The sequence below is a fragment of the Zosterops lateralis genome (genome assembly GCF_965231275.1).
Source record: "Zosterops lateralis genome assembly, chromosome: 5".
Classification (NCBI taxonomy): Eukaryota; Metazoa; Chordata; class Aves; order Passeriformes; family Zosteropidae; genus Zosterops; species Zosterops lateralis.
In genome coordinates, this window is record NC_139766.1 from 22568593 (window position 1) to 22584528 (window position 15936).

Below are 15936 nucleotides of genomic sequence, written 5' to 3' on the forward strand. Positions count from 1 at the left end.
CCAGCCAGAAAAAGGCACGCCTAAGCATATTGGCTATACAAAGGCTAAGGGAAGTGCAGATAAGACCAACAGTTTGGTAGACAATGACATATATGAAGCCTCATTTCCTAGGGAATTGCATCTCATGACTGTCAGATTTCTAAACCGAATTATACCAAAGCTTCAGGCTTCTCTTAAACAGAGCATCAGAGAATCCAGAGAGAAGATAAATATGCATGTCTACCATGACAGGCTTCAAGTGAGATTAGCTCCTTATTGGACACTGCTGAATCCTACAGGAATACATTTGGATTAAAAGTGCAATCTTTCTAATTCCTGGACATTCAGTTCCCAACAGTCCCACAACTCTTCTGCCCAGTGCTGACATTTCACTATTAATGGTTGAAATACATGCTGCATATTTTTCCTTTTTGCACATAAGCACATTCTCCTTGCCCAGCTATGTTCACAGAACTTAGAGGAATGTTCTTTCTTTGAGAACTAATATCTCAAAATATACCCTGTGTTTCATTTTCTTGAAATCAGCCCAAAATATATGGGGTGCAGAACTAACAAAGCAACAGCAAGCAAACACCACCAAATTTACTCCATTATACTCACATGCAAGTACATACGGGATGCAACTCTGCATAAGCTGTATTTTTTAAGAAATCGTGATTTATTTTTTTTAACAGATCTGCTCATCAGTACTTAAGGAACCCATCTGGCTGTCACCTTCGTTTCTTAAACAGAGCTGAGCAGTTTGCTGTCGCCTACTTTAGCAGCATTGCCTCCGCGAAAGGCAGCTCAGGCTGCCCTGCTGCTGCCACCGCGGGCAGCTCGTCCGGCTGGAGCAGGGCAGCGCAGGGAGGAACGCAACCGAGCACAGCCCTGCAGTACGGCGTTTTGAAACACAGTAAGATTGTTTCGTACACATTGTAAATACTGTATCATATATCTGGAAACGCACAAATCAGTTTTGTATCAGTTACAGCACATAAAATGTATAAATACCACCCGCGTTAAAGACTTTTGTCTCCAGCCTTTCAAACACGGACAAACACCTGCAGAGTGACAAACCCCTGTGTCGAAGTCTCCATCCCCCTCCCCAGAAGGGAGTCTCACGGCCAACAGACCCATCAGGCTGTCTGCAGCCCCGTGCCCACCCCGGCCCTGCCCCCCCCGGCCCCTCCTCTCCGCCGTGCTGCCGTGTCCCTGCCTGCCCGCCCCTCCCAGGGAGGTTTCTAAACTCCGCGGCTCGCCCAGGGCCCGCCGCCCGCAGGGGCTGGGGCCGCCGCACCGCTCGGCTCCGCACCGCCCCGCACCGCCCCGCACCGCCGCCGCCCTCCAGCGGGGACCGGCCCGCCGCCCCCGCCCGCCCCCGGACCCCGCCGCCCTCCTGAATATTTCATCGGCGCTGCCCAACGGGACGCCCCGCCACTGACTGCTGCAAAGGGAGCGCATCCCGCCGGCGGCGCCTCTCGCTGCTTCCTGTCTCTTTCATTCTTCAAACCGCAGCTTTTCATTTATTCCGATAAATAAATAACTGATTAAAAACAAAGGAAAGAAAAAAGCAGCGAGAGCATCTCTCTTTTGTATCTGAGCAGGTGGGACTCCTGTGCGGGAGATTACGGAACACAAGAAGGGCTCTGAACTCTTCCGAGCCCAAAGGATGAGCCGGCAGCAGTTTTCCTATAAAAATCCGATCCCGGAGCCGTGACACGCTCGGAGGAGCGAAGGCGCCGTCAGCCCCACCGGAGGCGTCCCCGCTTTGGACACCGCAAGCCCTCGGCGGCGGAGGGGAACCAGAGGGACCCGGCGGCCAGTCCGCGCTCCCGCCGCTCTCCGCGGTGCCGGCGCTCGGCCGGGCCGTGCCCGGGGTCCGCCTGCCGCCGCAGTCCCCGCCGCGCCCGGCCCCGCTCCGCCGCAAACTTTTCCGCCCTCGCCCTCCTGTCCGCGGGCCGCCGCAGGGGAGCGGCCGGCGCGTCCTCTCCTCGCTGCCCCGCTCCAGCGCCGGGCGGCGGCCACAGCCCCGGCCGCACCAACGCCGCGGAGGGCCCCGGGCAGCCCGAGGGTCCGTATGGCCGCTGCCCTTCGGCCGGTGGCGGGAGCTGCCGGCGCCGCCGCGGCGCTCCGGGGGCCGCTGTGAGCCGGCGGCCGGCCCCGCGGGATGTGGCCGGCCGGGGCGGGGGGCAGGCCGCCCTGCCCGCGGGACGCGGCGCTGCGGCGGGCGGCGTTCTCCGGAAACCTCTCTGCGCTGCCGTCCCACCTGGTGCCGAGCGGCAGGAGCGTCCGCGTCTTCATCAGCGCCAACCCCGAAGGTAACCGCGGCCGCCGCGCCCGCCCCGCAGCTCCCCCTGCCGCCCGCGCCGCTCCCCGGCCCCGCTCCGCGCCCGCTGCTGCCGGGCAGCCCCGCTCGGGGCCGGGACCGGCTGTGCCCCTCTGCAGGGCGCGGCCAGGGCCCCTCTGCAGGGCGCGGTCTGGGGCGCCGGGCCGGGCGGTGTGGGGTGTGGGGTGTGGGGCGCGGGGCGAGGCGGCCGCGGGGCTGTGGGGCGGGCTTTGCCGGGGGTGGGTGTACGGGCTCGGAGGGGGGCTCGGAGGCACCGGTGTACTCCGGCCCGTAAGTTTTATGTCCGTAAATGACACGCCTGAAAGGCACAGGGGCGCGGGGCATCCTGTGATTTTTGCGCTGTCGGAGCCGCAGGGCACACGGGGGTCTGCAGACACGGCCTGCCTCCCGGCGGACGGGAGGGTTTTCAGTGGGGGATGTATGAAGAGCCCGCCTGGGGGGTCTGGTTAATAAGAGTTTCCGATAGATTTCATAGCACAAGGAAAGCAGGTCTTAGCCGGCTGAGGTTACAGCTAAGGTGATCCTTTGATCCCGGTTATACTCTGATTCCAAGGAAGCATGCCTTGAAACCTGCAGTTTTAGCTTAATAAAGTCGGGGTCGTATACCCAGTATCTGAATTAATTAGGCATCCTGCTGTTTAAAGCCTATTTTTAAAATTACCCTTTGATTCGAGGAATTTGCATACATTCAGGAGGTGTCATTCCCACTTGTAAGATGGGAGTTGCTGAAGCATATTCCCACTTGAAGCACGGAAATAATAAATTAAGCGTTCACACTTATGACGTTACTTGTCTGTAAAAAATGAGCCCACTGTATTCACAATTATCTTTCACACCACCACCCACCACCTTCCCCCCAACGCTTGTAATTCAACAATACTGTCACCTTCTATGCAAACATGGGAGATCTGAAAATCATGCCTGAAACGACAGAATAGTTTGAACTTTGAAGTGAAAATTGTCTTGGCACAAATACTTACGGGAGTATGAGAAATAGTGCTCACAAGCAAAAAAAAAAAAAAAAAAAAACTGGGCATAGTGCTGCTTTGAAGAATTCCCACACTTCCAGGACTTCTTACTTGCTTTCAACACAAGGAAGCTCTCAGCTCTCATATTCAACATCCTTCTTTGTTTAAAAAGATGACATTCTTTAAGGAGGGCATGAAGATGTTTGCTGTTTATTGCTGCAATCTAAGCAAGAAAAGATATTAAAATAGTTGAAAAAATCTATTTGGCTCTGAAAGAAAATTACTGTAGATTTTTAGAAGATATGTTACTCATTAGAAATGGATTTCTGCCAGCTTTGCCTTAGCTGGGAAGCTGCTAAAGCCTCTGCATTTGATGTGAATGGCATTTAGGGGAGCTTGGTATGTTAGCTGAATATTTGCTAAAATAGAAAACCCACTAAACTGGTTCTAAAAGTTGAGACTTAAAGCCATATATATCCATTTCCAGGATTTTACCCTGGAATTGTAATTTGAAAATACCAGCTTTAAAAAAATCCCAGCACTGAAAGAAAACAATTCCAACATTTTAGGATTGTTTACAATTATCTTTCTTGTAGTCTCACATGGTCACAATGATTAACACTCATCATGTCAAATATTTTATCCGTGACATTGCTCCCACTTTTAAAAATGATAGTAGGAGACCAAAATTTCAGAGTGGTTACAGGTTCTCTTTAGGAACATTTAAGGACTCTCAATGACAAGAAACAACCATTACTATTTGTTGGTGACAGCGCTGTTGTTGAAGTATTACTGACTAAATGTGAGTTTTGAAAAAGGAAACGTGGATAAACAAGAGATTAGCCTATAATGGGGTTTAGATATCATCTAGTAAAGTACCTTGAAATGGAACTGTTGTTGGTAAAACACATGAAAAAGTTCAGGGTACAAAAATTCTGGATGAAAAGGTTGAAGTATTCCTACTCAGTAAACCTTTTAATACATTCAAGCCCCCAACTGCAATTTGCATTTGCATGACTAAGGCCTCTCTTGTTAATTTTCAGCATATCACTACAGTTTGTACCCATTCTTCTTGATGCAGAGCATTCCTGAAAAGGGCATTGAGCCCCCAGATTCACAGTTAGACTTGGACTGTGGTCAGAAAAGCATAGGGATTAATCCTGCTAGGAGTCACAAGAAAAAAATTATCTACCACTGAAAGTGTACGATCCTGAAAGATGTTTTCTTGAGTTATATTTAGTAGGTGTGTAGGGGAGAACTCTGGTAATCAGTGTTTGGTCTGTTCTTTATAAACATACTTTGGTATGACTGAAATACATTATGTTTTTATTATGCAACTAGGCAAGTGATTATTTGAAAAATTTCTTAACTTGAAGTCCCTAAAAAGAATAAGTGGAGACAGTATGGATAGTAAGAACAAGAATGCTTCATTTTTTAGGCTTTTCTAGAGGAAATTTTGTAGATAAATTAAACTGAATTTTCCACTAGTAGTTAGTGTTGTCTTGCTCAAGTTGTTGATATCAATTAATCCATCTTCATATCACTGAAAATAACCATATCTTTAGAAACATGGAAGTTGCTCTATCATTTGAATACAAAGAAATCTGTTTTCACATTTCAGTAGATATAAGCAATCAGCAATATTTTGAATATGCATTTAAATGGGCATTTTGGCTAAGAGAGGGTGAAGATTTTTATTGGTTTTGGTTTTCTCAAGATATTTTCATTACTTCAGAGTGATAAGAAAAGTAAGTCACATTTGCCTGATTGTAACAAGTGCTTTACTGTTCCATGTAGAAATCTGTGAACTGTTAACAGCAAGTCAGTTAATGACAGTTTCTCTGCTACTCATTAGTGTCTGTGTAGATGCCTGCTATTAATACAGTTAATGTGAAAAACAACAGGTATAAACTCCCACGTGGTTCCATTACGTGGAACTGTGATGTCAGCCCTATATAAGTCCAGGACATAGGTTCCAATGATTCTTGTCACTACTTCAAACAGAAAATTATATGAGTTCCAAAGTTGGCTGTTTCAAGAAGTTATATGGTGGTATAAGGAAATATTATGACCTCTCATTGAAACTGGTGCCTAAAACAGAGTTAGGAATTTGTCTTGAAAATGAAATCCACTGAATTGGAACAAGCAGTCAAAACTCTGAACATTTTAAATCTTACTGGTTCTTCTCAAAGTGGAGAAATCAGCCCCTTGCTAGTTTGACTTAAAGTCTTGTTATTGCTTCAATTAGTTAAGACATGGATACTTTTTTTACTCTGAGCTCTTGGAGTTTTAGTTGTGAAGATGCCTTAGTAATCAGTAGAAACAAATGAATGCACTGACGAGGGACGTTTATAAAGCCAAATCCTACACACAGGTGGTTCCACTGCAGACAGGATGATAATACCTTTATATAGAGCCTAAGTGTGTCCTGACACAGGTGGTGTTAGCCAGCCTTACTTCGAAGTGTAAATAGGGTTGCATCTAGCACTTAACTTGGTAGGGATGATCCTTTTCCCAGCCATTCTTTCAGCTACATACTGCACTCTCCTCTGAGCACCACCCTTGCATACTCCCTAGGTTCCAGCAATGGATTGCTGTTACTGGATTTTGACAGTTAATAGTTTTTAGTTTCTTTTTAGCCTATTAATACCCTCTGTTTTACAAACAACCAACTTGGTTCAGATCATGAACAAGCCTTAAACAAGCCCTATTTAATTACTCATGGTTTCTGTGCCTCTAGTACCATTTTTTAAAACTATTAAACCAACTACTAGTTTTGACATGATTAACAATCTTAACTATGAAGTCCTATGTATACATGCAGAAATATAAAATTAAAATCTTATTCTATTAGAAGATACTACTGATATTACCACCACTTTAATGATTCCATTCTACAAGCACAGTATAAACCAACCTGTACAGCTGAAACTTCACCAGCTTCCCCATGAGTTGCTGGAGTGAGGTTTCCTTGTCTTATGCTATTGAATGACTTTGAGTTTTCTTGATTTATTATCCAGTTTTTCACCTTAGTTTATTTCCATTGACATGCATCATCCAGAACATTGTATTAATTTGAAAAACACTCAATTCTAGTGAAGTAAGTATTCAATGTCAAATAAATTCTTATGATACGTAAAGCAAAATTGCTACCAGCAGTTTGTTTTGTTGACTAGAGAAGAATTAAATAATGACTACAGAAACAGGTCTTACCAATGCTTTTATTTTGACCTGTTGTTGTAGGCTACTTTGCAGGAATTACGTGTTTTTATCTATGTTGACATATATGCAAAAGAAAAAAAGTCATGTGAATTTGTAGTTTAGAACATGGTGGTAGATGAAACAGATGAAGAACTATGATTCCTTTAATTGCAAAGTTATTGCCATATGTGATAACAGAAAGGCATAATCTGGCATTCTTAGCATGTTTGAGATCTGTTATATTATTTTTACATTAAATATTGTTTTCCTTAAGGAAAATATAGTTGAGGAAATGTTCAAGTGGAAAGATGTTCAAAATGCAGAATAATGCTTAGTTAATGATGGTCCATTCTGACCAGTCCCAAAATACCATATGGTGTCCCTACTTGGATACATTACATGAAGATCTTTTTATAAAGACAATTTTATATAATCTGAGTGGAATTTATTCCTTAGCTAAAGAAAACCACAGATGTTCGAGTGTATGAAATTGCAAAGGAGGTGTTGCGGAGATGTGGAGACAAATAACTCCAGGACTTTTTTGTGCTAAATGTTAGTTCTGGTTACCTAATTTTGTACCTATTTATGGTTTTGTGTGACGCACATCACTCTAGTGTTTAAGAGTCAAAAACCAAGCTACCACTTGGGGAAAAGAAAAGTTCAGAGGTTTTAGAGATAAAGTATCTCAGAGTCCGGGGGAGAAAAATCATTCAAGTACCCAGGTTTAGTGTGAACCTTGACTTGAAATATGTCTTATTTCAGGAGGTCCTCCTTCTTTCAGAGATTAGAGACAGCAACAGCTTATTAAGTAGGAAAGAAACCTGCCATTTTAAGTACTTCTGCTTCTATGTATAATTTTCCCTTTTCTCTTTTCTCTTGTGCTATGAAACAATTTCATTGTTGGTGTGGTTCAGCAAAAAGCAAGATCTTTCTTTGAGACTGTATCACCAAGTCTTATGTAAGCTTTAACTTTTTTTGCAAGGCAGGACCAACCACTAGAACATGGTTTTTTGCTAAGTAGATTCTCAAGCCTTTGTTCCTGTTATTCTTGCACACAGATAAACTCAAAAAACTGAAATAATCTGACAATCTGTATGAAAAGAACTTCTCTTCGTGTCCTGTTCTTCATGTGTGTTATCTGCTTACATAGCCTGTGGATCAAGCTAAGGATTTGCTCTAAATGTACCAAGTATACAAATGGCAACACTGAGAACCTTTGTCTAATTTTGAACAAAATTTTCAATCATGTACTCAAAAGGTAGGACGTGCATTTGACAATACTGTATAACAATACTATTATCAAGAGGTGTTGAGTGGGGGCATTTTAGTAAAAGAGCAAGCAAGGATTTGTGGCTTCTTGATGTCTAGAAATACGCAAAAATTACCTGAAACTCAGTCATCTTCCTGGTAGCAACACCTTGATTTATCAGCTTCAAATGGATTAGGTATTTACACTATCTGCATAAAATTTCTGACCACATGTCCATTATTTTTAATATTAAAAATACTAAAATAGTAATTTTCTGTAATTTTGTGTATCTGTAGTTGTCTGTACTTATGCACACATATACATAAATTATATAAAATACTCTAAACTGCGTAGGATGATAAATGGATGTGTGACACTCAAGTCACACTGTCAAAGACTATATTCAAACTTGCTGTAGTGCTCAGTTCTCTTGTGAGAACTGACTATGTTGAAAGGGAATTACTCAAGGTTGTATTTCTAGCAATACTGAAGAGCTGCCTAGATTTTGTTGAATGCTAGTCACATTATTACAGAGGACTATGATTGCTTTTCATAGTGTTGAAGAAATAATATTAAAACGAAGCAGAACCTACAGGGGTTTTTTTTCTTTCTGCTTTCTAACTTGGCAAATGTTGCTTTATTTATTCAGATGTATTTGCATTTTAGACCATACCTCATTCTTGGGGACAGTGCTTTTCTTTCAGTGATGAAGGGGAGCTTCTGGACCCTTGACACAGTTTCGAAGTACAGTGAGAAACAATGAAACAAGTGTGCAAATTCCATATGATATTAATTTCTCAAATAATGTATTAGATGATGAACAGCAGTGGTGTCGAATTGTGTCCTTATTGTGAATTGCTCCCTCAGCAAGGTATGAGACCTTTAAATGAGAGACAGCACCAAGCAGGTAGCGTCCCAATGCCTTCCCTGATGAAGAGAGGGGAACTTCCTTTCTGCCTGCTGAAGGGCAGTGGGATGACCTCTCAGCTGAGCAACAGTCTGATGGGCAGCAAGCTGAAGAGGATTTCCAAGGCTGTGTTTCGAGAAGGCCACGTGCATTCTGTGGTGGGATTTGTGTAATCACATAAGAGCAGCATAGTACAAAAGGTACATAGCTGCGTAACTTGGCATACTATCTCTAAGCTTATGCAGCAAAATAATTCCTCTTAAGAAACTTGCATACGTGACTGTGTGGGCATGTGTCCACAGATTTGTGAACACGCAAGAGAAAATCCTACATTAGACTTAAAGTTTTGTTTGGAGAATTTTAAAATATATGTCACATAAAGAAAAATTCAAGGAGTTACTAAACTTCTAATTCAAGATATGAGGGCAGTGCCCAAGTGGTAATTTTCTCATCTAAAACAAATGAAATTTCTTTGAGTTTTGCAGCTGAAAGAGTATTTCGTGATGTGATATCCTTTCAGGCTGCAGTAATAACACATTAGTAGTACCCACCTACAGTAATTTAAGGTTTTAATACATTGAAGGTGGCAGATATAAATATACTATCATAAATAGTCATGTGCATGGATTAAAAAGAAATCTGGCAGATTTTAATACAGGCAGCACTGTTCAAGAAAACTACTTTATCCCTTTACTGGAATTTTAATTAAAGAAGGATAATAATAGATAGAATTAGAGAACGCAGTTAAATCATGGTTGTGTGAGTGCTTCTCTAAAATAGGGCCTGACACTACTCTTACTAATACAGGGTTAGTATCAGAGAGTTTTTACTTTAAAAATCTGTAGTCAAAATGAGGAGTAGGACTAAATCACAGGTGGCTGAAAACAATGTGCCATGTGTGCCCTGTGCATGCTGCTGTGCTGGTAAGGAGAACATGTACCAAATGCAACTTTTGTCAGCCACCTCATCACCACCATAATTAAATGGCTCCATCTCTCTTTGACCTCGTCTTAAACTCCCTCTATCACCTGTTACTGCCCTCTGTTGAAGACAGGACACTGTGCTGGACAGATTCTTAGGCCTGAGTAGCTACAGTCATTCTTGTGCAGAATATGCATCTAGAGAAAAAAGTCACCTTTAGAGACTAGATTGATCAGTGTTCAAAATACACTTCCTGCCAGAAACTGGAAAGACTAGCAAATAGAGGACTTCCGCACTTAATCCAAACTCATGCTGTTGTATGTATCAATCATTGGGACTGATCAAATAGCTAAACAGGTCAGATTTCAAACTGTCAAGAGCCTGTCAAATACTCTTGTTCAGCCTGCATTTCCTGGGGTGGCAGAGCTGCAGTCTTCAGGATAGTAACACTCCTCTGTGGTATGATTAAACCCTTGTAAATATTTATTAACAGAGACCATTTCGCCCTACTAGAAATTGAGTACCTTCACAGTCTTATCTAGGCTTTATGAATTTCCAAACTGAAACAGGTGTTGGGATAGTTATTATAGTATATGTATGATACATAGCAATGTTATTTGTGAAATTCTTATTTAGTCTTTAACTAGTAATGTTTTACAAAACATTAAGATGAAAGGAGAACAGCAGCAAAATTTGGATCATGATTTACTTTGAAATGCAAGTCATTTCTGACCTGGGATTATAAAGAACTAAGCCATCTGGGGTGAGCAAAGTTATGCCACTGACTTTCATGACATGCCATCTAAAGCAGGTATGTGTGGCTGTAACAGAGGTCCAGGGGACCTTAGACAGCTATGTCATCAGTCATTTTGTTGTGCAGATCACAGATTACAGGGCCTGCAAGGGACCTCTGGAAGCTTTCAGATCTGTCCTCCTGTCTGAAGCAGGAGCAAACGCACCTGTGCCATTCCTGACAGATTATCTCACTCTTCATGACCTGTCTCCAAATCAGTTAAGAAAATACACAGGAAAGCAGACTGTACAGCATACTGCAGTGGTAGGCATTCAGTAGCACCATGGTCATGCTAACAAGCAGCACACAGACACAAAATAAACTCATAAGTCAATAAAATTCCCAAAAATGTGTCTATAGTGTTATGGCTTATATTACAGCTTTTGCTTTGGTGGCTTATTTATATATTGGGAGGAGGAGTCTCATTTATGGGATTTCTCTTATTGACATGGTGACTTGTTGGCCTCATTTGTTTAATGTCTGTCAATGAATTAAGAATACTTTTCAAAAGAGGATGGAAGATCTGTAGAAAACATAGTTCATAATTTATTCCTCCCTTTTTTAAGAAAACAGAGATTAAAATGCAAATAATCTCTTTATTCTCTACCTGTTTTAATTTAAAATGTTCTATTTTACACTTTCTATAGTCAACCATGTATAATATTATATAATTCTATTAAGTAATTCTATTGCTAATATATTGTTCCAATGGTAATGCCACAATCAGCTCCTTCCAGTCATTATGTAAATTTAAAATAGTTTCAAACAAAATCTCCAGTTATATATTCAGTTGCTTTAACTGTGTGTAGGTGTGGCAGATAAAAGATTATTTTTTCTCTTTTTTGTGGCAAAGGGGCAAATACCTTTGCAGGCACTGAGAAAAGTTGATAGTGTCTGGCAGTGCAAGAAATGGAAATAAAGTCAAATCCACCCTTTCAGTCAGTTTCTACACTGCTATTGAGACCATAGCATCACAGAAGGTCTTTATCCTCATTTAAAGGTAATTATAACTCATTGGGTATTATTATCAGGAAAATAAGAACGAAGAGTTGGGGAGGATGGCTAAAGTAATTTTTAAGTGCTAATCTGGGAAACATTCTGTAGTTCAGTCACTGATTAATTAAATTGGTATGCCATTTGGAAGTTTTCTTTAAATATTGTTTTCTGTATCATACTTGTATAAGGTATTTGTGAGAAATTAAAGTTACTTGTTTCAACTACAGCTGCTTCTTGAAATGACTAGAACATGTGTTGTCCTTTTTCAATTACTAACTCCTCAAGATGGTTAAACTGCAAATTTACTGTTACCTTTATATATAATCAACACAATGTGGTTAGCAAGCAGAAGGAATTAATAAAAGCTAGAGCAAGAAACTAATAGCTAGGAAAATCAAGGTATCAGAAGGATAATTGACTGATAAAAACGGATACATTTTAGAATTAATAAAAATGGCCTTTTTGACTGGATTATATAATCTTCACTAAAAATAATGCTTAGATGAATCATTAGAATTGGAAGGGTAGGGAGAGCAAGGTCTAATAAATCACTCTTCCATTACATGTCAATCACTGTTTGCCTCTCAGACATTACATAATCCATTAAAATGAGCCAGCTTTGTAAATTATTTGGCCATGTTCAATGAGTTTCAGTGCAGACCCTACCTGGAATTCTCAGTTTAAAAATAGAGCCTGCAAGTGGATGTTAATACCTAGGTTGAAATTGGCTGTCAGTAAGTGAAGTAGTCCTTTAAAATCATTTGAGATCCTCTTCTTCAGGCAAGCTGTAGTTGAGTTTCTGGCATCCCTCCCTCATGTAGTCCCATTGTCCTGGGCTTAATGCCCTCTTGCAGCTGCTCTCCTTTGCTGGGGTTGTCATTTCATTTACTCATCTTTGATAACAGTTTCTGCAACAGCCGTGAACTATTCTGACTGCTCAGTGATGTTATTTAATCCTCTCCATTTAGCATCAAGAAAAAAACATCTGTTGCAAAGAAAACTCCTACTGTAGTGATGCAAACCTACTGCACTGATAGCAAGCAGCAACTCATATTCTTATGTGGGTGCTTCTGTACACCCAAAAGTGTCAGGTTTGAGACTTTTTCATCTTCCGGCATAGCAGTCTTTACATCTTTCACTTGAAGCCCACACAGAAGGCTACGTTTATCAGTCGTGCTTTTCTAGTTGGCTCAACCGACCTCACCAGTTTTGTAGTGACCCAAACTGTGGCTGTATTGCATCAAGTTTAAGGAAGAATGCATGCTGGATTGGAACTCCATGACTTCTGCACCTAAAGTAGAAAATTTAGATACGGGAAGGGCAACTTTACTCGGGAGCCAACAGTGCTTGCAGAGCTCTTCCATTGTTTTGCAGTACTGCCAGATGCAAAGTCACATAGGGGTGTTTATTGGAATTATCTTCAGAATGAGGTGTATTTGATGGTCCTGTACCAGACTGTACTGTGAAGTAAGTGTGTGCTTTTATGAGACTGGCTTTCTTGTGATTTTTTAGGGCTCTGCTCTATGCTTTCTCAAAGCCTACAACATACTACTTCATTCTCTTCCAGCACCTGAACCTACAATTATGAGGAAGAATGTCTGTGACATCCCTTTGCTTTATTGACTGCCACAGCCTCATTACCCTAAGTGCCTTAGTAACACACTCTCTTTGGTCAAGTTATGTGAGAAAAAAAGTAGCAAAGCTATTGCAGTACACATAACTTAACTGTTAAAAGCATTTTCCAGTGTTGCAAGCCTTTTTTTTTTGCTTTCTGGGAAATTCCATAATTTTTTGAAGTGTGAGTTGACATTTCTCAATGAATCAATGAGACTTCTGCCCATAACTTTGTTATGCACTGGCCCTTATTTCTATCCTCTGTTATTTGTTTTTCCAGAACTCATTCAGACTCCTTTAGATTTCATAAGAAGCTTTTCTTTCACATTAGTTTTGATAATAGCAATTTTTTGTCCTAACAGGCCTTGTTTTCCAGTGCTTATTTTTCATAAACTTTGGTGTTCTGCAGAGATAATTTTCAGACTTAATTTTGGTGTTTCTAAATGTGTTGCATCTTCAGTTTCTCCTGTCACATCATTTAATTGTATGACAATAATAGTTTGCAAATTGTCAGGTTTTCAGGAGCTTTTCCCAACTTGCTTTATTAAATGAAAGAATTAGACTTTCTTGAATGCTTCCACTTGCAGTTTTCAGCATGCAAAAAGCTCTCCCCCTGTAGAGGCTCTGCCTTCAACCTGTGGTGTAGCTGAAGCTCCTGCTGTTTGTGCATTTGTGTGCAGATGTGTTTGCAGTTCCATGTTTGCCACAAATCACAGTCGGGACGCAAGGACACCTGTGCACCCAAGCAGCAGTCCAGGGATAATATGCAGGCTTGGGAAAGGATTCCAGGTTAACCTAACTCTTCTTATTTTATTTAAGGACATCTATGTATAAGGTTGCTGTGTTCCCAAGAGGTAATGTGAGGTTAGTTAATTAGGACATGTTCCGAGATAAAATTCTGCTTCAGAGTCCTCACCCATATCATCTCCACTAGAGTGACACAAGAGTATGTACTGTTTATTTACTGGTTGATTTATTTATGGATTGAGAGATTTCATGCAGACTCTGCAGAAGTGAGTAAGGTATCAAAAGATACAGGCTTTCAAGACATGCCAAGTGTAAAACTTCATTTAAAATTTGCTGAGATTAGCAGATCTTTCCATTAACTTCACCAACTTCTGTATCCAATTCCAAATTTGTTTCATGCAAGCATGCTGCGCACAAAATAGAACTGTCAGAAACCAACACTTGTTTCAAATTGGGAAGACAATTGTGTGAATAATGAAAATTTGAATCTTGATATTTAGATATAGGAACCACTTTTCCCCTTCTGTTATATCAGTTTATTACTGATATTTTCCCTAAGTTCTGTAGCCAAATCTTTTTTTTTTTTTTTTTTTTTTTTTTTTTTTTTTTTTTTTTTTAATTGGGTGTTATTGTTAAACCAATAGGTGGCAGTGGTTAAGCATATTATTAGTCAAGATGCAGGGTATTTTATAAAATGACACTGAAGTCTGGTCATTATAATTTTAAAAACATAATTTTAAAAAATGCATATTGCATATGTTCACTTACGGTACATGTGGGGATTTTTACATTTGTCATTTTACTGAACTGATAACATGGAACATTTCAGAGAAAACTATGCTTCATTTAAAATCAGGTATTGTTTGATTTGGGCCTAAAAAGAACAGGTAATTGCTGCAACTAGAAGTTTTAGGCTTATAATTACACCCTATGTTTTGAATCCTGACTAGTTAGGTCTTTTGTTTTGAAAGTGTGTTTAAGTGTTCTGGTGTAGATCACAAATTTCTAATCACGTCCTATCATTTCTTCCTGCTTGAGAGACACATTTCAGAATTGCTTACCATCTTAATGTTATTTTTCATTATTTCTTCTGACTTTCATGACAAGCAGACATTCCTTTGGGCTGAAATGCTTAGTCCAGTCTTGTATTTATTTTTTTTTTAAGAACTGAGAAGGTTGAGTCACACAGATTTCATGCACATCTTGTGAGAGAGCTCCAACCATCAGGTGGAGTGAGGACACGCAGCCGTGTTACATCACAGTAATGTTGCAGTGTTTTGCTAATCAGAATCTATTTGATGGTTAGTTAGTTGTGGGGTTTAGTTTTGAATTAATGAATGGTCTTCAATCTGTCCAGTTTCTTACTTGCTTTCCAGAGAGCCAGTAGAGACCTCAAGGCTGGCATTGTTGTTTGGGGAAGGGACGCTAGGAGAATTTACCCAGACCAATCTGTTCCCATTCCTGGTCTACATAATCTTGGGATGCTTTGGATGTCTATTCTAATGCTGTCTCCTCACAGAAACTCCAAGGGAAAAAATTACAACAGCATGCATTTTCTAGGAAGGCAAGGCTAGTAGGGGGCTCAAGTCTTTTTTTCTCCTCTCTTACCTGCTATGTGATTCAAACTCACTTAATGCTTGCAAAATGCTCTGAGATGAAAGGCACTATAGAAATGAAAATTACTTATTATTATAGTATTATTTTCAGAGACAAGTTTTCCACAATATTTAGGGACATGTTACCTCCTAGTATTTGAAGTTTTTAGTAGCACAGGTAATACACAATGCTGTCATGCATTATCAGTGAAAAGGGCAATTTGAAAGGAGTAATTCAGTTGAACAGTCATATGAGTCAAGAACGTACCAGCATTAAGAGGCTTGGAAGCTACTTCTTTCTTGGCACTTCTGCAAAGTAATTTTTAACCTTAGATAACTAAAGTGCAGAAATTCTCACTGCAGTTAATAGACAACAGTTATAAAATGCCACATTTTTTTTTTATTATTGCAGTGCATTAAAAAAAAAATCCTATGGCAAGAATCTGTTCTACCCTTCTATCAATTCTAAGCATTCAGAAAACTTTCGCTGGGTGTCTTAGTGGACATGTATTCCAGGACTAGATCAGAAGTACACTAGTCATCCAGGGCTTCCATAGTCACACAAGAGACTCCAACATTAGGTGTTAATAAACGTAACAGTGTGAATTGGGCAGGA

At 40.8% G+C, this 15936-nt stretch overlaps 1 protein-coding gene across 1 annotated transcript in view; it reads left to right on the forward strand.

Annotated features, from left to right (window-relative positions):
- Nucleotides 1–2149: 2149 nt before the first annotated feature.
- The window catches only part of NWD2 (NACHT and WD repeat domain containing 2), a gene marked incomplete at its 5' end in the record, with an annotated part of 50784 nt that continues 36997 nt past the window's right edge, over nucleotides 2150–15936 (forward strand). The window contains one exon of the mRNA XM_083862163.1: nucleotides 2150–2300. Coding sequence (XP_083718289.1) covers nucleotides 2150–2300 — 151 coding nt within the window. The remainder of the gene's footprint in view (nucleotides 2301–15936) is intronic.